Source organism: Scomber scombrus, chromosome 5 (assembly GCF_963691925.1).
Source record: "Scomber scombrus chromosome 5, fScoSco1.1, whole genome shotgun sequence".
Taxonomy (NCBI): domain Eukaryota; kingdom Metazoa; phylum Chordata; class Actinopteri; order Scombriformes; family Scombridae; genus Scomber; species Scomber scombrus.
The window spans coordinates 2,553,311-2,579,623 of NC_084974.1; the positions used below are offsets into that span (position 1 = coordinate 2,553,311).

A 26,313-nucleotide genomic window follows, 5' to 3' on the forward strand; every position below is an offset into this window, starting at 1 on the left:
ACAAGTTGTCTCAAGCATGCTCTGTTTGGGTGTTCTTTCATGGTTCAGCGCTACAAGTAAACACATTATATCTGATAGACAATTTCTGTTCACTACCATTACCACCTCCTGCTGCTCACATTGGCAGTAAATGCTACGCAGAATAAAAGATAAACATACAGCAATCATCATTTCATACTCCTGAACATCTACATTTAAATCTGCTTAAAATCTTGTCGTATAGTAACGCAGATTATTAATTACATGGTCGCGAGCTACAAATTCCACTTAGGCCGCACAAACACATTTGATGGCAAAAGCCCATTGTGGCTCTAAGCCCTTGTGTTTCAGTGCATTTTCATGACAGGTCTTGCTCTGTGGACCGGATGTATCCGTCTTCTAAAGTGTATTAAATGGAAATCATCAAGCATTTGTATAAAACGAGCCACCAGATTAAGGGGATTTGGAGAAGTGATGCTTTTTATCCACCATGAGGTTATGCTGTTCTTCACTGTCACATTATGACCACCCACGGGCACACACACGCACACACGCACACACACACACACACACACACACACACACACACACACACACACACACACACACACACACACACACACGCACGCTCGCTCGCTCGCTCATGCTATCCAAGCCAATGTGTACACTGTTTAGAAAAGATGCAGAGTAGATATGCAACATGTAGCTGTCTAGTGATTCAACTTGCATCAATTACTTGTTAGAGATTTGTTATCCTGGAGACTGTACAGTAGATATATTTGATTTGTCCTTCCACTGTCATCATGTTTTTTTGTGCAGTCGTATTGATTATGTGTTCTCAAGGTTCAGAAAGGACGTCACACCAGAATAGAATCCACAAACACCAGTGTGATCTTTTTTCCCTTCATCTTCAAAGTTGGATTTTCAGTTTGTGGGCAGGAATGTCATGTTCTCCATTGGAAAAAGAGAGGAAAAAAAAATCACTTCTGATGAAATCGTTCCCGCACCCTTTTGTCATGCTCCAGTGTGGAAATGAGAGTGGCTGTAATCTGGTCTTCGATTTCCCCTTTTTCATTCCCGCACACACACACACTAGTTCATTGCATAGGCAGCGCTTTGGGGCTCAGGCTTCACTCTGGACCGTTTATTTTGACTTGCATGTCTGTTTTATGTCTGTCGAAAATGGGTTCTGCCTCGCCAGTTTTCCCCCTTCAAATAGGAAGTCAGATTAAACTCAGTAGTACTGGAAGTGGTGCGTATAAACACACCCGACAGGCTGAATGATTAGTAATGACTTTTCAAACCTTTACCACAACCCAGTTCTCTAAACCTGGCCTCTGTGGTCAAAGCAATTAATATTTTATTTTACTAGACTTTAAACTTTCCCTTTCCCCTTTACATTAAACTAAGTAGAAAGAGGCACGGTTGTAATTTTTTTCATATGTTGGATGAAAGATAATGTATTGGCTTGGTTAAGTGACACTGGTGGCTCTTACCAAGTCCCAAATTTATCCTGTGTCTCAGAGTAGGATATTAGTTCTAACCGGCCAAAACATTTAGGGCTATGGTTAAAAGCAATTCATCAGCTCTGCCAGGATTTAGGAGAACCCCAGAGGTGTCCTAACCTGTCTGTGCTGCCTGGAGAGCATTCAGGCAGAGATGTTTTATGTTAAGAGGGGTGTTCTTCAATGACAATGAGCTTATTAAAAGATAGCTTTTGCAAAATGAGAAACTGAAAACATGAAAGCCTTTAAAAGGCATGGCATAGCTGTTGCATTGGATTGTGTTAGATTGTATAGTGGCCAGTGAGTGTGTAGTGTGTTAAGATGTTTCTCGATCACAGGGGAACAATGAATAGTGAACTTGACAATGGAGGAGATGATAAATTCTATATTTTCAATGGAGTTGGACCTGAAAGCCCAAAGAGGGTTTTCAACATCATGGCTGTGTGCACAATATGCATAATATATGCAAGATACAGCACTGTTACAGGCTCGGAAATGTAAATCAATGTGATTGGATAGGACTGACTAGAATATGTCACAAAGCTGAGATAAATGACCACAATTACTTTAAATATATTGTATTAAGATTTATTGTTTAAACCACTGCATATAAAGATATAACCTTTAGCATAAATAACATTTAGCTCACCTATGTTATTTTGCTTCATGTATAAAGCCTAATAAATAAAGCCTAAAAGTGCTTCTATTCCCACATTTAACATTTTGCCACTTTCTCCTCTTCAAACTGCTACTAAGAAAACTACAGTTGAATTTGACTCAGTCAGCGTCCTCCAACTGACAAAATGATAATTCTGCTTATCTGTGTTGGCTGAACTGTCAGTAGTTCACTTATAGCACTATCTTCCTGTTGGTAGTGGTAGAAGACGTTAGAAAGTGGGTGGGTGGGTGGGGTTACTGAGACTTGCCCGGAACCTCCAGTGGGTGGGGAGTTTTTTTTTGTAAAGACTGGAAAATGAGTTTCGAGAGCCATAAGTATTAGCACCTGATGAAATAGTCATTTAGTCACTCATACTGTAACACATAAATGTTGTATTTTGGCTTCCAGCTGTACTCATATCCTTATGCACGAGCAGATATAAGGCAACGTTAAATTGTCATGTTTCTAGATACAGCTTTGAGATGTCAAAGCAGAAGAACGAATCCTCCATGACCAGATGTTTCTTGTGTCAAGTGCTTCCACTTAACGCAGACAGAAAACTGGCACGGAAAGCTTAAAATGGCTAAAATTGGAACTAATGCAAGCTATGGTTTGGGTAATGAATATTAATATCCACTCTACTGCTGTCAAAAGATGAAGGAGTAAGCTGGATTTATGGACTGCATATACATAAATTCCCATGCTGATTTTGTATTTATTTTTTCTCATTGTTGCACAGCTTATTGTTGGGTGGTTTGTAATATTTTACCTTGTTTGCAGCTGGTACAGTCAAAATTATGTCTGTGTAATTTTGTTTGACATTGTGCTGCACTCTGCACTTTTAGGTATAATATGATGGTTTAATACTATAAACACTAAGAATGAGTAAGAGCCTGTACACGCACATACAAACACACAGAAACACACACACACACAGGGGTAGTGTGTATCCAAAATGCTGGCCATTATATGTGCAGTATTAAACAGTGTAGGAAATGTATTTCTGGCAGCTCTGCAGGCATGGAGCTGTGGTTGAACTTTTTACCCTAATTACTTTCCTACTAATGCCTGAAGCTTGCCGGAATCATTGTGGCTCCCTACAGGCCCCCAGCAGGCTCTGATGTGGCTAGCGTTTGTTGTGCATGGGGGCGGCTGGTGCGAGCTGAGAATGAGAGGAGTGGGAGTTAAAAACAAAACAAATAACAGGAGGGAGTAGGGAAAAAATGCTCCAATACAGTTTTTGATGGTTACTGTCTACCTTTAAAAAAAAAAAAAAAATCCCCTTTTTCTGTTCTTTATACAGACATAGTGTAAACATTCCACAGTGGCACAGACTACCCCCAAAACTATCCAACACTAATAAATTCTCCATTACCCTAAACAGCATATGTTCTGTCCTTTCTATGATCCCACCCATGCTAATGAACCACACACGAACATACACATTTGTGCATAACAACACATCACACAACTTACTGCCATTCAGCATTTTTAGTGTTGCCTACCACAGCGGTGGTTTCAATCTATAATCCTTATGTTTTTGTTCACATAGGTGATTGTTTGATTTTGTCTGTCCAAACCAACAATAGTTTGTATGCTGTCAAACATCGGCAGGCTTGCAGGGCCAAATCCTGCCCAGAGGAAAGTTTTGAATTTCATAGTTCAAAACTTTTATTTAATTTTTCAAAGATCTATTGTAGATAATAAACAAAACACAAGGTTCCTGTATCCCAATCACTGTTATATTACCTTGTTTATAATCTAATACTGCCCCCCCCCCACATTAAAAGTATACTTGTGCCATGTTATTTGAACAGTGAATAGTGCTGAAATTAAGAAATTAAAATAATTAAAGTTTAATGTGTGAATTTTACAATCTCAGTCTTTGAAATAAGATACAGTACATTCATTCAAGACACTCTTGAATCTTGAATATATTATTAAAAACTCTTCATTAAGACCTTCAGTTGAAACTCATGAACCTTTTTCATATTTAGTTAGAGTTAAATAATGTTAAGACAACAGCTGTGATATCTCTTCATAATTTAAGTTACTAAGCAAAAAAGCCAAGCATTCTCTGGTTTTTGCATATTGCATGAGATCTTTAACCAATACGAATAAATATCCTTGTGACTAATATTTCATTTCAAAGCAATAAACGACTTAACATTTAACTCACAGGTGGAAATCAGAGTAATACATTGTTGATATTTGCCTTTTTTGTTGCAGTGGACCGAGCGTGTCAGATATTTGGAGGCCTTTTGTACAGCCAAGTGCAAAATTGTGGGGAAAACATGTCGACTACTTGTTGAATGTTGGCATGAACGAATGGATATTGGCAACGTTAATCTTAAATTTCTGGTTTCAGTATTCAAAAGCCCGTATCAGTTGATCCCCACTGGAAATACCATTCCTCAGAAGTTCAGCAGTCTCCAGTTGGAGCATCAGCTTTCTCTCTTTCAACATAGCCAGCCTCGACTTCCCAAACCAAGCTTGTATTTGTTTAGCATTTCCACAGCATGTAATTGTCGTTCGTATTTGGGGAGCTTGTAAAACCTTGCACCAGTCGGAAATGTGGTGACGTCCCTTCCTTGTAAATGAATTTATTTGCCTGCTTTTTAATTCCCCCTCAGGTCTCCATCTATGCTTTCCACAGCCACATGAAATCTTGTGGTTTTGATCCCCTGGTTTAGTTCACATTCATAAAAAGATGTGTGCAGATTCTCTCAGCCAGAGGGAAAGTGCTCATGGAATAAGCTCAGCATTGATGTGAAAATTAAAATAACAGATGTCAGCATGTTTCATCTAAGAGGAAGTACACAGACTAGATTGATGATAATGGCACGATAATAAGACACGCGCCATCTATAATGGTCCTTAATGACCATTGTAAACAGTTGCATATCTAAAATTAAGACTCACACATGGTTGTAAAAGTCACTTTAAACATTGTGTTGTAAAGGGAGGTTTTCCAAATCTGGTGCGGCACAGTGGCAGAGCAGCAGGACACAGAAATGACCCGAACAGCCAGAGCTTACTGTTGGGCCAAACCAAAGGGAGATGGATTCAGCAGGTGTGCTCTGCTAGGCTTAACAGCATAGCAATTAAGGATTAGAAAAATCCAATTTTGACTCGTTGAGAGCCCGAGGCAAGCCAAGTCATCACTGTGGGTGATCTCTTTTTCCATTAAAAGTGAAAGCTTACAGTACAGCTGGGTGGTGTTTAAAAATGTTTGGATACTAGTTGCATTATGACGCCCAGGTTCTGGTACCAATACCACAAAAACACATTTCTTAGTATCTTACAGTGAGGAGTACACGCCTTTACTACAAAGACCATTGTAACCTCACTAGTGACAATGCTTTAGTGGTGACAGTGTCAGCCAGCTGGTCTCTCCACTGCTTTAGTCCAGACTAAACATCTCACTCATGGTCTCCATCCCGTCTTTCCTCTAGCTGAACAATAAGATTGACATTTTTGGTTTTGTCTTGTTAGCACAGACATGCGTATCCCAAGAAAATGACTCCTAACTGCTGTGGTGATACCCCTGACTTTTCATCTGGCTCCACCAGCAGGTCAAAATTAAACTTTGTTCACTACATTCATTTCTGACCAAATACCTGCAAAATGAATCAACCCCTCCCATCTGCAACAACTTGTACCCTGTTTTTAGTGCTAATTAATAAATGTTAGGATGTGAGTTTGAACATGCTAAACCTGCTAAACCTCAACATGTGTCATTTTCCAAATTTGGGAAATCTTTCTTTTCAATGAGGATCAATTTGATCAGGGAAAAGGTATACAAGACCAAGAATCTGAACAAACATTCTGGGTCTGTTAGATTTTAATACATTCTATTCTAAAAGTACTTATGTTTGATATTCAGCTCAAGCTTACATTGTAATCCTATATAATTTCTGGGTGTAAGAATAATACTTTTTATGTTGCAGTAGCACTTGTATTTAACAGAAGTTTAGTGTGTTTCTCTCTTGTATCATTGTGTATTCTGTAGCTGGCAGGGCCACTCCATCTCCTTAATTTCTGGAGTAGCTTCTTGTCCTATCAGAGGAAGTAAATGAGCCAAGCCTCCTTTCCTCCATCTCCCTCATTTTGTATCCTTTCAGACCCAAGGGCCAGTTTGAGTAATAGTAATTGACACATTGATCTAATAGGGCCATCATAATAGGCCTGTTACTGAGCTGGGGAATGGTGCTCGGCGTCACCTTAACATGTGCAAGGACTGACATCCCGCCATGATCCATAATGATAATTGTGATTTAGCCTTGCTTTCAACCTACGCCCCAACGTCCCCGGCATCAGGAAATCTTATTACATCTGACCCCGCATTGCCTCCATTAGAACTGGGTCATTTGTTAAAATACTGCAAAAGCAAAACAATTGAACCCTGTGCCATTTTGATTCTATAATAGCAGGTTATCATTGTCCCCTTGAATCAATTCCAGAGGCCCATTTTTCGGGATAGAGCTTTGAATTGGATTGATCGAACTCTGATAATGCATAAATCGATGACGTAGCCGCCTGAAAGTAAATTATCGTCAAGTGAAATTTTTGTATTAATCTTAATGCCTGTGCTTTTGATTGGTAATGGTAGCAGCACTCGCATCGTGAGGTCCTTTTTGAAATGTTGACCGAGACGCTGCCATCAGGCCTTTCTGCTAAGATGGAAAAATGAATCAGGGTTTGGGTCAAAAGTTTTTTCCCCTGTGGCACCTCTTTTATCTTCTGGAGGTAGAAACGCGCTCGCACTAACATCCAAGCACGTCATATAGACACATACAAGCCTGGGACAATGCTTAATTTCCTGGCCTGGCCTGGGAGATCTGGCGGCTCGCTTGGCGCCGTCGCAGTCCTGCTGCTGCCTTGGGAAGTACACAGTAGCTACAATCACCATGTAGATGTGTGACACAAGCACTCCCTGTGGGTTTAATTCATATATCAGTCATCGAGATGGTTGTTGGATATTATTGGAACAGTTATTTCATCTTCCAGGGTGTGTGTTCCTGTCTTTGTCTGTGTTAAGAAAAATAAATTGTGTGTCAAAGTGCCGCCTCTGATGTGATGCATTCTGATGGCTTCATCAGTGGGTGATTGATTCCTGTTTTTGCCCGTGGTGTCAGCTGCAGCTTAGAATCATAGTTCTACATCAGCTCGAAGCAGCGGATTGTTGTCCAGCTGTGCACGGAGTTGTTAGACGGTGTTCCTAGGACTGTGTTGGAACCAGATTATCGTAGATGGGAACTAAAGGCTCACATGACCTGCTGTTTTCTGTAACTGCAGCTATGAAGAAGGATTACCAATATGGGACTATATAGGTTATTAGATTTGTTAGTTCTTTGGTGGTATGCATCTTTGTGTGCAATAAGAACTGACTTTCCTTAATTTTGAAAAAACAAGTAGAGCTGATAGCAATATGTTTTTTTTTTGCCATAACACTTTTAAATTCTTAGAGCTGCATTCTTAAGTTTGTCTTCTTTCACTCTATGGTCTGACTAAACCCATTGATATTCAGTATACAGTAATATATAACAGAGAAAGCAGCAAATGTTCATAATTGAACAGCACCACATTCAATCTATAGAAAACTTTTATTTGGTTATTGTACACAAACACCCAATTCAGGGTGGGAGGGTCTCAACTATTAGCTTAGGGCCCTGTCTGAATATTAACTACTATATAATAGATTCTCATATTAGTGTATATTTGTTTGATATAGTTTTGACAAAAAATATAACATAGGATTGAAGTATGTCATATTTTTACTGTATATGATTAATTAAGAGATTCTGCACAAGTGTACCAAACTTGACTTAATGAGTTGGTCTTGACAGTTTTTGGGGAAGTATCACAGGCAAAAAAAGATAAAGAAATCCTGACTTAACCTTTGTTGTAAGTCCCAGAAATTGTTTCTCCTCATTGTGATACTCAATCAGCTGTATGTCTTGGGATCTTCATTAACCTAACATACAGCTTGGCTTCCGCAAGCACCAGTGCAAAGACTCTAACATTGTTTGACATTTGATGTCATATCGAAAGAAAAGGCTCAGTACTTGTAATGCATGGCAAACACTCCACAAATACACAAAGACCACGTCAAAACACCATGGAAACAAGGGTGGACAAAGTGAGGGGTGAAAGGAAGGGGAAGAAAAAGCTGGAAGGACAGGCTGGTTCCTCTGTCATCAGGTCCATTAAGAGCTTCCCCCACTAGCCTACTTAGGCCACATTCAAACTAACAAAAGCGCTGCGCCAAACACTCAGCCTCCTCATTCATTTCAATGAGGCTGCTGTATTGGTGGCAGGAGGGTGAGTGGGGAGTATAGCAGGTTTGGTCAGCAAAATGTTGATTGTGGGCTCAGATTTCTCCATAACGCCATGCAGTGCAACAGCATTTTGCAACATAATGCATAAAAGGGCAATTTCCAGATAGAGCATTTGTAGCATTTGCTGTATAGTAGCCTGAGAGAGAGAGATTCTTGGACTACAAACTCTGTCATCTTCACACCTGGCCAGTTGATGTGTGAAGGAGGCGTGCTTGGATTATTAGTTTTTCACTAATAAATAACCTAAACTACACTGCTATGTTCACAGCTATACTGCTAACTTCATACTCTCTGCTCTGGTAGCCAGCCTCGCCAGAACACATACATGCTTGCTCTCGCTATTAACTACACACTTGCTATGCACACAACCTACACTATGCTACTTATATAACACTATAGTAAGTTAATAAAGATTACACCAAAAATCACCCAGTACAGAACACCTGGCGCTGGACTCTGATATACCGATATATTCATCCAATGGCCCTAGCCTAATGAATTATTAAAACCACACTTTTCAAACCACACGCATTAGCCTTACAACAAATGAAAACTGGTCACTGGCGCTGGTGAGAACACACTGCAGAGGTATCACACAGATTTTTCCCTCTTCTTATCTGTAAGTGCTTCCAGGATTCTGACAATTTTCTAGCCACCAAGATGTCTTTGCTCCACTGTTTGCCTTTGATACTTCACCCAGTGTCAGTGTTCTGAATCAGAGCAGCAGATCTCTTTCCACCATAAACACAAAAAGGAGCTACAGTAATGGTTGGAAAAGGAAGACAGACCTTGATGCAGTAGAGTCGGTTAGTGGAACGAGGTGGGCTGCAGGGAATATTCAGCATGGCTGAGGTCATCTTTGTCTTGTAATGGATGTAAGGTCTTCCTATTATGAGCTTGTTATTTGAATAATGTTCAGATTTTTCCCTCTGTGACTTGGCAATAGATGCCCCCCTGCTTAATGTTGTTATTTCCTAATGGTGTCTTGCATTGTCTGTAATCTTCAGGAAGGGTTTTTCCTATTTAATCAAGCTGTCAAATCAGCCTAACCTTCCATCCCAACTGAAAGTTTACAATCAAAATGTAATCAATCCTATAGCGTTTAAGCGTGCAGGTGTTGTCAGTTGTATCTTAATTAAGAATGCCATTTCATTCCAAATTTTGAGTCATTGTGTTTACAGACAGTTAACTTTGACCTCCTTTATAACGTTAAGATCTAAGGCCAATGCCCCTTGTTTGTCCAAAAACTGTCCATGCTGAGACTAATGAATCATATAACTGCACTCAGTATGCACAAGCAGACTAAATAGACTGTTGAAAGCACTTAGTTCTATAGCTAAAGAAACTAAACTAACACCACATTTCACCCCTGTATCCTCAGCCAACACGGCACCACAGGCCTCACCAAGGGTGACATAGACTGGAAGACCGGTAGAAGCCTTCCTCTGAGAAAGAAGGAAGGGGCACAGGGGACAGGGTGATGGTGGTGAAGGGGGGAGTCTTGCTTGATTAAGATTTATGTCTAAATTTTCCTTTGCCAGCAGCCGCTGCCTGCTGTCGGGTAACCTCACTCACATAACCCTCTTCTTTGCTGTGTTGAGAGAAAGGCTTCTAGTAAATGTGTTGCATGACAAAGCCTTTCCCCTTTTGCCCTTCATTTTACTCCCTTTCACTATGTGAACCCTCACAAAGGATCGGCCAGTGGGACACGGTGGAAACAAATACTGAATGAATTTTTCGGTGAGCTGCTGAGAGAAACAATGTAGAAGACGGCTTGATGTGTAGTTGTTTGGCAGGAGGCTCCATGTTCTCTTCCTACATATCCACAGAAGGGTTTCTCAGATTATTTTGGAAGTGCATGTGTTTATTTTGTCATGGTAGTGAACATTTGTTACCTGCCACATTTTACAAAAAGAAGGCTTCATTGGCAAAAAATAATAACTAGCAAGGTCTGCATTTGCTATGAACTCGGACAAATGTGACACCAGTTTGGCAAGATCCCAAAACTAATCATCCTGATCTATTGAAATATCTAGATGTCTCTTGAGGTTAGTTTTACAAGAACAGTTTTCCACCCCTCCCTGGTAAAACTGAAGAATCTGCTTTTCATATTGGTATTTACCCACTTTGGGGTTTTTGTGTTCTTCTGAATACCTCCCCACATTCTGTATCTGATTTATCCAGCCATTCAAATAGGTCTGGTGTAGTTGTCATTGATAACACCAACAACTGAGCCAATCAGGGCTTTGAACTTTGTAGAAGACTTCTTAGAAAAGACACAGAAAAACTGCTATGACCGTGACAATAACAATAGAAAATAATCACAAAAATGTGTGAAGAATGGATGAAATCCACACAGCTGTATACATTATAATGGACATAAATAACAATTGGTATATTTCTCTGATTTACCCAATAGATGTTAACTATTGGCAGGTTGGATATGTCACTTGCACAAAGAAAACATGCATGGGATAAAAAAGACGATATCTCTGGTTCTGCTGCATATTTTAGCTCTTTTTTTATGTGTTTATTGTATGCCTGTATGTGATTATAACTAGTTATGCAATGCTAAATCAGTGCAATACTTGGCAGCCCTGCAGCACGTCTTTTACTAAGACAAATTTCAAATGTCAATGTTGGCTGTCATTCTTTCAAAGTGTATAGGCCAACTGTCCTGTGGTCCACCTTGATCCAATATTTGACTGACTGACTGCATTTGTGTTTCTGTGTTTTCAGGACGAGTCCCCCTTACTGCTGTGCTGACCTGTACTCTCTACGGACAGGGGAAATGGTTAAATCAATTCAATTCAAGACACCCATCTATGATCTACACTGCAACAAACAGTACGTTGGACCAGCTAATCTAACAAAAAGAAGATCATTTTATGACACTACGTGGTGATTTTGACTGTGCGGATTAACCACTTTCTCCTTCTTGCAGTATTCTTGTTGTCAGCCTACAAGAGAAGATTGCAGCATTTGACAGCTGCACTTTCACCAAGAAGTTCTTTGTTACAAGTAAGGAACTTAAACACTCGAGTTGAAGTACTTATAATGTTGGTGCTATAAGAAGGTTGAAGCTGATGTGGGAATCCTGATTTAACTCAACCCTAAAACTCTTCCAAACACATTCAGATAGGTTTGGTTAAATATTTTGTTGCTGTAGGATAATCAGTGTTGGGCAAGTTACTTGAAAATTGTGATTAATTGCTGATTACACATTATTCATTTTAAAACTAGAAATATGCATTTATTTATTAGTTAGAAAAGCGAAAAGTTATATTCCTTGTTACTTTCCTTTCCTTCAAAGTTGCCTTTAAACAACTCAAAATCCTCTACAGCCACATGCTGCAACTTCTTTATAAACAAACATAGAAATAGAAGATTTTTGTGGTCTAACTAGCAGGTAGGATACACTTTGGAAGGACTTACTGACCATCAAAAACTCAGTGACTGCACACAGCACTGTAAAAGTCCCAAACTCACTTGCACGATCCACACACTCTCCAACTCTGAACTAAACTAGAGTCAGGTGACTCCTGAATGTACATGTACTTGTGGCTAATGCTAGCAACATGAGCTAAGAACACTCACCATGAGAATTAGGCAACATTTCTCCTCCTCCTCACAACTGAACACAGGAATCACACTGATATTAAGCCTCCATTAATCCTAGTAATACAGCAAACACATCAACCCCAACGTGTAGAAGTAACAGAGCATTATTGGGATTAGTAACTGTAATATAATTACTTATACTATAATACTAATGATAATAATAATAATAATAATAATACTAACTTTATTTGTATAGCCCCTGTCATACAATAAATGAAGTTCAAAGTGCTCAGTAACTCAGTAACATTGCAGTAATACTACTGTTAATGAAACAATTATATGATAGTAATGTGAGGCAAAGTAGTGCGTTACTGCCCAACACTGCTGATAATACGTATTTGATGTGTTCTACATCTTTTTTGCAGAGGACATTTCCATTGTCCCATCGTGTTCCTTCATCTGTGTTTATCCCTGGTTCATTTTTCTACCCTGCTTGCTAGTTCCTTTTATTAAATTGCACATCATAATTGTCATTCTGACCAGAAACTACTTAAATAAGAGCTTTTATATTGGTCTTTTTTGCCTTTATTTTATTGCCAGGGAAAATATATAAAATGTCCAAGCAGTAATGCTAACAAACTGCACCACATCACATCAGTAACAACATTGCCTAACATGTTCAGCGAGTCTGCCACGCTGGCATCGCACAACCAAACAAACGCAAAGCAGATCATCACGTTTAATACGAGCAGCCACCGAACTCGCCGCGGTGCCGTTCTCTCAAGCTTTTATCAAAACATGATGTGAGGTTCTCTTCTTGAAACTCAACACAGAGAAAAGCTGTTTACAACACAGCTCTTGCATCTTCTTGGCTGTACCTGTCATGTCTTCTGAAGGAGGTTGTGAAAGAACCATGGAAAAGAACGGCCAGACTGTATTACAAGGCCGTTACTGTCCACTTAAGTCATTGACTGGAGTAAACTGACCTTACTGGCTGGCTTTAATGTGTCTCCTCTTTGTCTGCCTGCCTTCCCTATCAGTGTCTGGCCCACAGGAAACCAAACATGCTCAATAGTTATTAATCGTTTCTGAATGCAGGGGCCTCCTCTTCATAACGTTGTTTGGTCTGTTTGGGCAGTAAAAGCAGTAAACAAAGGGTCCTGTAATGTGCCGAGCTCTGCTTTGGATGAGCCTTTCTACCATTGTGTGTCAGCTTCTTGTCCGAGGACCTGATGGTAGACATGTCATGTTTTTATGAGCACTTAGGGCTTGGTCCCATGTTTATCTTCTTGCTTTGCATTCAAGTGGAGTGTGCTGTTAGCTTGGATTAAGTCGCCTCCAGCAGAAGACATTGTTTCTTTTCTGTTCATCTTGATTTCACAGTCCTGTCTTGTTAGTCATACTAGCAACATGGCTGTAGGAATGGCAGTATCTGTCTGTCTCTTGGCTGGGCTGACCGACAGGCTGATATGTCAACCTCAACATGGATTGCCACAGAAGATAAATCCTTTGAACCCTTCAGTTTATCAACTAAATGTTCATCTAGCACTACCATGGGATTGACAATTTTGACTTTTAGTGAAGTGTCCTGGCAAATACTGAATTTATTGGCTTGAAATTTGGTGCGTATATTCATTGTACCCAGAGGATGAATCCATGTTCATGATCCCTTGAATTTTCATCCAGAGCACCCTGTGGTTGATATTTGTTGTTTGAAGTTAAATGTCTTTAAAACGACTAGTTTGCCAAAAAAATGTGGTTCAGACGTTCATGCCCCCCCCAGAAATAATTGTATTCCATATGTTCAAAACCGCACCTATCTCATTTTGCCACTACTTTAGTAAAGGGGTGCCTCAACTTGCATTTGAATCCTTGTCGCGCTTATCCAAGTTAATTTATATTTGTAATTTACCTTTAACTAAACAATATAAGAAGACTTAAACAGCCTTGAGCCATAAAGCTTTATTTTAATGTACAGACAATGCAGTGACCTTTCAAATGTTCTTGACCTTTACAGCCGTGCTGCTCTAGAGGCTGTGTTCATGCGCAAAGATTGGTTTTGCTTTTGCTCATTTTGTGTTGTGGAACCCAGATGTACAGATAATGAGAATAAGGCAGTCAGTATTTTGATAGTAGTAGTTGTTGAAATAGTAGCAACAGCAGTATAATTTCTCCCTTTTTTGTTTTGCTGTAAAACTTAAGAGATTTTGTTTTTGACTTAAGGAAACATAGCACAGAAAAATGGAAAGTTTAAACATGATATATCCGAAAGAGGATCATCTATTGCCACTTTCAAAAAGGTCTTTCAGGGTTCGGTCTTCAAAAGCCTGAACCCTGCTTTCAACTCCTTTGATTCCACCCATCATGTCTGTTTCCTCTCCCCACTCATCCCCCTGCTCTCCACCCAGGATGTCAAACACATGTTATCTCACCGCCCGGGCTCCCTTCGGCCTTGGAGAGGCACAAAAGGCTTCTCTGGCGTTACCAGCAGCCCTTGTGGCTTACCTCAACCTCCCCCTCCTCCCCACCAGCCCCCTTCCCCAACACAGCACACTAAATTACTGTCTGCCTCCACCTCATCTGCTCCCTGAGCACTAAATTATTGTCAGCAAGCCATTTCCCCCACACTTCCACGCACTTACATTAGCTCACTGTGTGTGTGTGTGTGTGTGTGTACGTGTGTGTGTGTGTGTGTGTGTGTGTGTGTGTGCGTGTGTGTGTGTGCGTGCGTGTGTGCGTGCGCATGTTTCTGTGTGTGTGACCAGGGCCCTTGTTCTTGAACACAGCGGGTGTGATCATTATTGGATCAACATTTTGTTTCCTGTGTGTTTACACATAGTGGAAACAGGCAGACTGTCACTGTCTGTATCTGCTTGCATTTAAAGATATTTATGACAATATCAATCATCTCTCCAGTCTGTTTACAGGCACGTGTTTCTATCTCACAGCACAAGCGATAGACGCCCCTCTAGCTGGAGCTCAGTTTTGGTGTTAAATCATAGCAGTTCTTGTTTACCTTCACATCTGTTTGTGAGAGAGGAGAAAAACACGTTCTTATAACATCCGAGGCGTTTGTCTGTTTGTGAACGCACAGCTTTGTGTGTCATTTAGGATTATTGGTGGCTATTTTTATTTCTGCTGACAGCACAGCAGTTGTGTTTGCATGTAAATGTGTTTGTGTGTGTTTGTGCCCCCACAGGGATTATTGTGTTGGTCAATCAGCAGAGGAGCCATCCTCAATTTATTGGGTACCACAGTCTCCATTAGGTCATACTGTACGCACACAGACACACACACACACACACACACACGTACAGACACGTCACCCTCATTAGACTCCCATTTATCTTCCCAAACACGAGATTCCCCACAAACACATTAATGGTTTAAGATAATTTCAGACACTCTCCAGGGATGAGGTTTATGAAAATCCCCTGCATATGTGCTCTTTTTTCTGGCAAAGTTTTCATGAGGTTATTTACCAAAATGTGTATGAATGTTTTTGTTTTTTTCTCGATGCTGCTCCTCTTAATATGACTGTCCTTGTGTCTTTTCAGGCTGCTATCCCTGTCCTGGCCCCAGCCTCAATCCAATTGCTTTAGGAAGCCGCTGGCTGGCCTATGCTGAGAACAAGGTAGTCTTACACACACACACACACACACACACACACACACACACACACACACACACACACACACACACACACACACACGCACACACACACACACACACACACACAGACACACAGATACACAGACACACACACACACACACACACACACACACACACACAGACACACACACACACAGACACTTATCCATTGCAGAAGTACCTTATCAGAACAGCGACATATTTACAATCCAAAAAATGCATTTTATCTATTTTCTGCTAATCTGTCTGGATAAACAACTCATTCCAAGAAGAGTCCACTAGAGATGATAACATTTTGAAAATCAACAGATGCACAGGAGTCCTCAGTTCTTTTTCCGCTTAATGGGATTGTTAAGTATTTACTGTACAACCCCCCCCCCCCAGAATGTTCTATTGCGCTCTCTGCAATACTTTTAATGTATAATAGTGTTTGGTGCTGGTCCACTCAAGTAATTGACAGGTGGGGCCACTGTTTGTGTGACTGCTTAAGGATTTCCAGAAATGACTAAATCTAGCTTTTGAACAGTGAGAGTAATACAGGGACAAAGCTACTCAAATCAGTGCTGATTGGCTGTTTGGGTTGTGTAATGAGTTCTGCTAAATATGCAACCAATTTCCTTCCAAAGAGTGGAGAGGGGAGCCTTTTGAATGTCTGAAATCAGGGTTAATAAGTAATTTCCATTTCATTCATCTAGACTTGCACTGCAGGTCTTGTATTTATCTGTAAAATGTTTTTTTTTGCAGTTGATCAGATGTCACCAGTCTCGCGGAGGAGCTTGTGGTGACAATGCACAGTCCTATACAGCTACAGTGATCAACGCTGCCAAAGTAAGTGACTGAACTGGTTGACATCACAAACTTACAAATAGATTTATTTTGTGCAATGAGATTTTATTTTTCCCAAACTTTTTGTTATGAAAAAATAAATATATAAATAAGAATATTAGACAGCTCAACAATTTAGTATCATCATGTTATTTTTAATCGTCTTAAGTGATGATGTGCAGGTTCAGGTGAGTTGTGCAGAAAATTCATGGCTATTAACCTTTAATTCTGAGTCTCCACTCAGGACGTACACAGTGAGGAATTAGCCAATGTGACATGAATAGCCTCTTAGCTGCTAATGTGAAGTGTGGCAATACGGAGTTCAAAAAAATGATCTTTCAACATTTAAATATCAAATACTGGATTATTAGCTGTAAGTTCTTCAATATCACTAATGTCAGTATATCGGTAATGCTCTGTTGTTACTACAGAAAGAGAGAGTCTAACCTGCATTTTTTTCAAACTCTAAAATAAAAATGTACATTAAGACACATGCTGTTTAACAGTTTATACTCAATCAAGACTTGCTATATTTTCTAATTACACTGTCAAGTCTCTGTTCCTCTGGAAGTCTTTTCATCAGTGGTTAGAACAGATGACTATGTAGTATATTATTCCTGGATGAATAAACTTTGCGCTGTTTGCATTGGTCAATGTCAGCACACAGATTTTGTCCAATCCACCACTCTTTCTCCAGTGTCGCTGTAACTTACTGGGAAACCACAATACTTCCGAATGATAGACCTAAGTGACAACCATGGCTAGTCCCTCAACTACCATGGTTTAGCTGGCCGCAAGACGGGAGAGAAAAAAACAACACACTTCCAAAGCTTTCAGGGTTCAACTTACACTCAAGTTATGCATGGTGAGACATAAGCTAATTTTACTGAAATTACTGACTTGACACGGAGTGCTGAACTGAAGAAAAGTCACGCACCACTCCAAATAAATATGTGAACTGTTTCACCCCTGCTTTCTATTTGTGAAAGTGTATACAGAGTTGTTTTCACCACCAGAGGACCTCCCTGTTCATGGTAAACTGCAGCCAACACTAGTTCCTAAAGCTGCCATCAAAAAGTCATTTTTTACCGGACATCAATGCAACTACAAAATATGGGAAAACATGCTGAGACTGAAAGCAATGACCACAGTTCACAAATAAAGTAACCTTGGTTTTCTGTCTTTGTTTAAATCCATCCTCACCCATGTATTACTACAGAAGGACTGAATCAACTAGTTCCCTCAAATCTTGAAACATTTGAAAATGAGTTCTCATGTTCAGACTGTTGCTACAATCCATCTTAAAAGTCCTTTGGTCTGTCTCAAGCCCTACCTCGAATAAAACAGCACATAATACAATATTTCCAGCTCTGCCTACACCATCTGTAAATGTGCTGACATTGGATCCACCTGGCCCGCCTGGCCGACTAGGACCGAACTTATGAGACACTTCATCAACCTGCCTGTCTGTTTTTTCACACTGTAATCTGTTTCTCTCCACTGGTTTTGTTTCACTCGTCTCCACGGGGGAGATGGCTCACTAACAGCCAGCAGCCCCCTTTGATACCAGGTGATATTGATTCCCGCTCTGATTTAGCCACTCGCCAATCCATGCTAACTAGCTAGCTCCTCATATGGTTCTAGTCTGTTTCTCCATTTGGTCCCAGAGGAAGGGCTAATTGATTTACAAAGAGCAAAGCTATCCCTTCCCCTTCACTTAATGAGTGCTAACAGCTAGCGTGAGAGAAGTCTCATTAGCGGGCTAATGATGGTATACATCAAAACCACTGTGTTGGTAACAGGTTAGCAGAGTGGTAAAGGGTTGACAATGGCTGTAGGTTATTGATATGCAGACAGGCAGTCTGCTTGCCCGCCCTCTCCTCATTTAAGACCATATATCTCAATATGGATGACAAGGTATCTCCTTCTGGCTTGTGGCGCGACACGCTGGCTCTTAGTGCTGACGTCCAGAGACATGGAATCAAAAAAAAGAGGGGGGGGGGGGGCGGGTGTAGCATTAAAGTGTAATGGCTTTTGGTTTTAAGAAAGATAAAAGAGAGAGAGCGCAACAGCTCCGTCCAATTGGGCTCGCTGCTCCAAATGTGCTGTTTTACGTCAAATTTGTGTATGACATCAATCCTGTTTCTTTTCACTGCCGGGTGTATGATCGAGGAAGACCTTTCACATAAATGAGGTTCTAAACAAATTAGGTTATAATTTGTTTAGATGGCGACATCAGGCCGTAGATGTGTGTGTGTGTGTGTGTGTGTGTGTGTGTGTGTGTGTGTGTGTGAGTATTCATGTGCCTTTGTCAGCCATCAGACATGCTCTGCCTCCAGACCTCCTCCCTCCCACCGGCAGATCAATAGCCCCTGTTTGGACTACCACTAAGAACTCCACAACTGCAGTGATTAGAAAACACATTAGTGTTGATCAATTAGGAGCCAAACGCCTCACTTAATAATTGATGGCTCTACTGGCAATTTACACACACACACACAAATGCAGGCACACACACGCACACAGGCAGCAGACACTGTTAGTGTGCCTGGCCAAGTGGCAAAGAGAGACAGTGGGTGATCCTCAGACCTAACAAACGCGAGGCGCCATGCTGTATTGACAGGGCCGCCTAGTCTGAATGCCTGATTAGGCTCTCCGGGGCCCCTTTGGCGCTTACACACACAGAGACACACAGTCACACGCATTGGACTCCATTAGGCAAAGACAGTGTAGTAGGTGAGATAGACTCCACTTAAGCAGCACTATCCATTTCCCTCAATCGAGCCACAGAGGTGTGTTTGAGCCAGACACCCTGGCTGGACCTTAAGCGGACACAGAGGAGTCTCGTGCACACGCAGACACTGGTGTCTCCGGCGGAGGCTACAGTGCTACAAGTCATCAGTACTACAACTTATCAACAGGCATCAAGTGAACACCCTCAGCCTTGTGCACCCACACACACACACACACACACACACAAACATGCACTTAGCCACCCTCTCCTGCACATCTTCACTGCCTGCACAGGCTCCAAACCAAGTAACTGTAAACTGCAGCGTATCACATGCATGCAGAATATGATATAAAATGAAGTGTTGCAGTCGTGAAGAACAGGTGTTATAGTTAAGAAATCTCTCATTATCCTGTCTTATCGTTTCTTATCTCCTCAGACTTTAAAGACAGGCCTGACCATGGTGGGGAAGGTTGTAACCCAGTTGGCAGGCACCCTACCAGCAGGCACTCCAGACGAGGAGGGCACACCTCACAGCGCGTGCCGCCGCAGCCCCCACAACCCCGGCGTGGTCACCATCATTGACACACACAGTGTTGGAGAAGGACAGGTCAGTTGAATGTTTCCGCTCTCACTTGTTATTGTTAATGAGCTCATTGATTTGATTGACCCCTCCATCAATGTTGAGAAAGCACCTCAGTATAGTTATGGAAAGTCCTGGAAATGTTAAATATTATGACACCAAGTTAACATTTAGTCATGATATGAAAACTCACATAGTATAATACAGCAGTGCTCTCACATTTAAATGATTTCCAATAACTATTCTATGTGTTAGTTTCCTGGCAAATTAAATGTAAGCACTGAAGACCTCTATGTAGTGTAATCTGTAGCACGCACTCGAAATGTACAGCACAACATGGCCATGTAAATACACTTAGTGCTATCAGATTTAATAATAAACTGATCTGTAGTTGTCTATGTGTGCACATTTGTTTAAACTCTTTTAAATCCTGAATGTCAAAGCTTAGAGATGAAGTTCATTGTTGAGATTATGACCTTTCTTTTTGTTTTACTTTCAAACACCTGCTTTCATTTGCTGCAAATTGTATTAATTGACAGACAAAGGCTTCACCTGATGAGAAAAAAAAAATAAATCTTATATTTCACTCTTGCTTAATCTTAATGGAGTGACGAGGAAAAGGAAAAATGTATAAGAAACACTACACCAAGACACTTTATGGCTTTTTCTGGATTGTATATGTGGGGCAGTTGTAAAGTTGGCACTACATTAGTAATTATATTAATGTAGTTGACATATTCAAAGGTTTATAGCTTCAGTTGGTTATTTTAGCGTGAAGCAATGATATCTTTCCCACAGTGATGAGCTAGTTCTAGCTTCTTCAGTTTCACTATGACTGTTGAACTGTAGGTCAGAACAGATTAGGATGTTATAAACTCGACAGCTTCCCCCTCTGCATCCCTGCAAACCCTCAGACTAAAACTGCTCCCACCTCATTCACTGTTCTCTTTTTGGATCCTGGATGGTGGTTAACCAGAAACTGTTACCAGGTGATCATCCTCGTTTAATAGAGTGTCAGCTTTACTGGTTAGCCCTCTAAATGCTCACACTTACTCCCCCCAAATGGGCCCTATGTATACACTTTATATACATAATACACACACACACTCACCAAAGATTAAATTGGCTTCAATTTGTTCTTGGGTTTCTGCCTCTCTGGGCTTGTCAAGTGTGACCCAGGTAAACATAACTATGGCCTCTGCGGCTTGTCGGGAAACAGAAAAATCTCCGAGGTTGGCTTCTTTTTTCTTTTTTTTTGGCGGTGGCCTGAGCACACTCAGGCTCATTCACCTCACTCCACATAGCTGGCTGAAAGGTGTGACTTAGATTTTGCTGAATATTTTAACAGCCAAGCTTTTAGCCACAGCTCTGTCTGTTTTAGCAGCTCTTGGAAGGAGAGACGCTCGGTAAACAGTCAGCTGTTGGTCTGGACGGGCAGTAACCTCACAGGAAGCTCAGGGCTGAGCGAGCGCACCGGATCCTAAATTAGGTCTTGACATTCAGTTTGGCCATTTGTATGAAGGATGTGGGAGGTTAGTGAGAAGTAGGTTTCTAAACCTATAAGATATGTTTTTTTTTTTTTTTTTACCCCAAAATTACAAGTTATTAAGTAAGAGTAGAGAGGAATATTGCCACAAAATAAATCATGATATTGTATTTTCACCAAGCCACTTTCATATTACTATCAATAACATGATATGATATGGCAGTTTTTTATCATAAAAAATCATACTTGCATTATCATGAACGATATGTAATATAGCACACTCCTTATTCTTAGTTTACATCATTATACTCCACCAGGCATGCCATCAGAGGTCTCTATACAGTTCCTAAATCTAGAACACAATCTAAGCAATGTACAGTTTTGTATTGAGCAATGGTTGCTTGGAACTCACTTCAGCTCAAATTGCTAAAACGCACAATAAAACAAGCTTTAAAAAACAAGTGAAACACCACTTAATGGCCTTACAGCTGTAGTCATATTATATTAGTATATACGTATAGGAAAATGGGGATCCTAATAAAGAATAATAAAGAACAATCACAACATTATTTTAATCAGGTTATATGTTATATTGAATGCTAAACTTAAACCCATATTAATGACTGGGTCACACCTGCCTTATAGAAATGTAGGCATAATATGTAGTAGTTTAATTAATTATCAAAACAGCAAAAAACACCTGTGTTTAAATGTCTGTTATTAATAATTATAGTATATCTATAGATAACCCTATATTTGGATTGGCCGTATATGTTGTCAATTGTATTTTTTGATGTATTGATGTTTATCTAGAGTCCACAAATTCTAAGGTGGGTAAGTTAAGTTTTTGTATATTGTCCTTAGCCATATTATTCTACACAGACCCAGTTTGGTACATTATACCTGAATACAGTAAGTATACATACCAACATAGTGATCCAACCCTGGTCAGGGTTTGAACCATTCCAGTCACCTTCAGCAGGATCTCCCCTTAACGCCTAAGAAACGCTAAAAGCTTTTATCCCCTTAATTCTCCTCAGCTTCTCCAAACCATGATTAATCACATTGCAGTAGCTGTCACATTTTTAATGAGGCGTGTTAGCATACATAGTACAGTTTGTCAGTGATGTAGTCACCACACACACTCGCCGCTTTCTCCTACTCTCTTCCACTGCACCCGCAGCCGCCCTGCAGCCAGTGTGTTGTCTTATAAGCTGGACCTAAGCCTTCAGAAGCAGGCCTGCACTCTGTCACCGGCTGAAGCACTGTAACCGTACACTGGCCATAAACGCCAGGCAGGCAGGCAAGGAGGGGAGGGAGGAGAGGGAGGAGAGGGGAGGGGGAAAGCTAGGAGTCGAGGAGAAATGGAGGGTGAAAGGGGGAGCAAGAGGGTAAGTGGTGGGGAGAGGGGCAGCAGAGAGTGAATTTAGATGGAGGCTGGGGTGTGATTTTTGGAGGAATGGGAAAAGGCAGGAATAAGATAGAGGCGAGTTCCTGTGTCAGTGTAGCAGCGCAGGATATTCCCATCTCTTTGAAATTCCTTATTTGGAACAGCAGCCTCATAACACACAGGCGCACTCTCTCCCCTGTGGAAAGGGCTCGGTTCTCTGGAGGACTCTCTTGTTTCAAAGGGCTCCAGCAGGATTCCCTCACAGAACAACATTGTCTGCTTGCACCGTAATAAAAGTGATCTGCTTCATGTCACCAGCCTCTTTCTGTTCTTTCTGTTCTCCCCCTTTTTTTTCTTTTTTTTTCTCCCCTGCTTATTTTCTTGCTTGTAGTCTGAGACGAAGCCCTTTTAGTTTTTAGAGGCTGTTTCTTGTTTGGACTAGTTCCTATTTAAAAGGCTCAGCCAGCCTTCCTGACATCGTTAATGCAACACTGGGGCCAAATTTAACCCTGTGTATATGTTCTCTCTCTAACACACGCACACACACACACACACACACACACACACACACACACACACACACACACACACACACACACACACACACACACACACACACACACACACACACACACACACACACACACACACACACACACACACACACAGAGGGTCGTGCACAAAGTGGCCTCATGTCTAGGCTTATTTCTAATCTCTCTTCGTGACTAAAGGCGTTTTCTGCCAGCTCCTGGTCTGGACCCAGCTTTTGTTCAATGCGTCTCAGTCTTGACAAAAGACTTCATATGGAGATTTAGGAGCAGCCTCCAGTTGAGTAAAGTGACTTATAATTTCATTTTTTGAGGCAAGCTTGAGAAGCAGCAAGCCAGAGCTGGATTTGACGCCAGTTTCAGCCTGTTTACGGGAAAACCCGCTGTCATGGGCTATTGTCAAAGCCACATGTGAAAAGCCACATTATTGCCAAAGTAAATTTGTCCATATTCTTGTCTCTGGTGTTGGATTGTACCCCATCCATACTGCTCTCCATGTAGCCTCTTACTGAAGGACTACTACTGTATATTTACAATAAAATATAGCTCAGGTTTTGATGAGTCATAATCCCTTTGAAGCATCTCAGAAAAGAATATTGTTGAAGAATCTGTCCGTTTGTGTTCATTTCATGCATAACAGGTAATATGCTAATTATTTTTCTATCCACAAGAGGGCAATGGCACATTCAGAAAGGAGTTCAATGTCCAGCCATTGCACTGTGGGGTGATGTCAAAGAACGCTGCTCATTGTGGTGATGATATCAGCGTGTGATGCTACAGACCAAACCAAAATCTGAAGAGAAATCCTGGAGCGGGGGAAAATCCCGCTCTGGGTTTAATGTTCTCATTGTTAGAAAATGATTTGGACTTTCTGCGTGTGTGTGTGTGTGTGTGTGTGTGTGTGCGTCTGTGTGTATTCTCCAGGTCTTGGTGAGTGAGGACTCGGACGGAGAGGGAGTTGTGGCTCACTTCCCAGCTCATGACAAACCCATATCCTGCATGCAATTCAACCCCAGTGGTAAGACACACTTGCACACACTTACACACACACACACACACACACACACTTATACACACACATTTTTTGAGGAAGGAGCTAGAAAGCTGTATGCGATTTCAGAAGTCATAGAAAGCAGCAGAGCGATGAACCCGAGGTTTTAATAAAGACGTATGTTTGGCTCACATGTGGCCACCTATTCTCGCAGGCTGTCCCAAACCACTTATCTCACCCAAAGGCCAAATGAGCTTGTATTTATATTGTGAACGGCTTTAATGTCATGAAGCTGGACTTAGTTTAGAGTTCCTCATAATGTCTTTATACCAATCCTGATGACCTACAACATACACGAATCAAGCCGTTTACTCAAGACACATGCAGCCGATGTGGGTCAAGCAGTGCGTCACGTATAATAAATGGGCAACATATGAAACCACTATGCACCCGGAGTGGATGTTTTACATTTATATTGTATTTCCAAGGTTTATTTTGCATTTCGGTCTCTCCTTTTCTACTTTTCAATTATAAGACAGAGACTGAAACAAGTTTACAGTATTCACAGATAAACCTTTTAGCTTAGTTTCTATACAAAAAATACTTCTAAACAATGCTGGATAGATAATAAGTGCTGGCTAAATAACAGGAAGGGTTTGACTATGGATTATAACATATTTTTAATGAGGCACCACAGCAGTTTATTTTTTCACTTACCAAAAGTTAGAGGACTAAAGAGATAGATTTAAAGCAGAATGGCCACAATAGATGCACCAGATGCCAATAGATCATCCCTTCTAGGCCTTAATTTGGGTCAAGCTACAAAAAACTTACATCCTACACTTCCCATAATCCAACATGATAGTGTCTTGTTAGACTCTCTTTGTAAATGTCTTTCATATTCCATTCCCCCCAGATTGTAACACGCTTTCTGCCCAAGCTCTGTCCTTTTCAACAGGTTCACCTTATTATATGGAATTCACCTGAACCAATGAACCAAAGAACCACAAAACAATCTCAGTTATCAGTTAACAAGACTTTAGCAGATAGACTGACTACCATGTTCACTGTGTTAGCAGGCAAACATTTACTAATTAGCACTAAAGATAACGTGCAGGCTGAGGGGGGATTGATGAGTTTTGCAGGTATTTGGTCACAACTCAAAGTATTGGACTGAAGGAAATTTTGAGCAGATGATGGCACTAGATGGAAAGTCAGCAGATCAATTAAATCATCATTATTATATTTCATCCTCTTGGGACCATGAATTTGTAAGCCACATTTTACAGCAAACCGTCCACCAGTTGAATTTCAATAAAGCCCCGAAACCTCAGAGGGTCACCAAAAGCAGGGAATACATCATCTGGGAACCATGAATATCTGTACCAAGTTTTGCCCACCCATCAAGTAGATGTTGAGATATATCACGGCATAACAATGATCTGATGGTGGCACTAGTAGAGTCAGAGGATCACCAAAATTGTTAGAATGTATCCTCTGGGGACTTTGAATATTTGTTGTAAATTACAAAATAATCCATCTTGTGGACTACAAATGTCAACCTCATGGTGTCACTAGAGGGAAGGTCAGAGATTCACCAAAGTCAGTAACATCCATCCTCTAGGGACCATCAATGTCTATTTTCAGCAATCTATCAAATAGTTGTCACTATATTTCACTCTGGACAGTTTTATACATTGCCCATATACCTGCAGTAAATAACTAGGGATATGAAGATTTGTAGGTCACTCATTTTCACCACAGTGTCTGTAAAACATGAGTCAGTACCTTGTTATTCAGTAGATATGCTGAGGTGGAATCAAGTTCCTTTAGACAGCTGAAAATCTATATATATATTCACTTTCTGAACGTGTGCTGAGGTACTGTACTCTAAAAGTGTGTGTCAGCATGTTGAAATTAGCTCCCATGTACAAATCATGCACTCCCTCTTCACCACATTATTTTACCTTGACATATCCCTCTCCACTTTTCTAGCATTGCTGACCTCCACCCCAAAACGAAGGGGACAGTAGATGCTTTGTAAGTGTGAACAGGGAAGCTCA

At 40.8% G+C, this 26,313-nt stretch overlaps 1 protein-coding gene across 1 annotated transcript in view; it reads left to right on the forward strand.

The window, feature by feature from the left end:
• Positions 1–26,313, forward strand: part of bcas3 (BCAS3 microtubule associated cell migration factor) — a 363,376-nt gene that overhangs the window by 25,471 nt on the left and 311,592 nt on the right. Inside the window, exons 8-13 of the mRNA XM_062419168.1 lie at positions 11,223–11,330; positions 11,428–11,504; positions 15,602–15,678; positions 16,441–16,524; positions 19,692–19,862; positions 24,184–24,277. Of these exons, the coding sequence (XP_062275152.1) occupies positions 11,223–11,330; positions 11,428–11,504; positions 15,602–15,678; positions 16,441–16,524; positions 19,692–19,862; positions 24,184–24,277 (611 nt within the window). The remainder of the gene's footprint in view (positions 1–11,222; positions 11,331–11,427; positions 11,505–15,601; positions 15,679–16,440; positions 16,525–19,691; positions 19,863–24,183; positions 24,278–26,313) is intronic.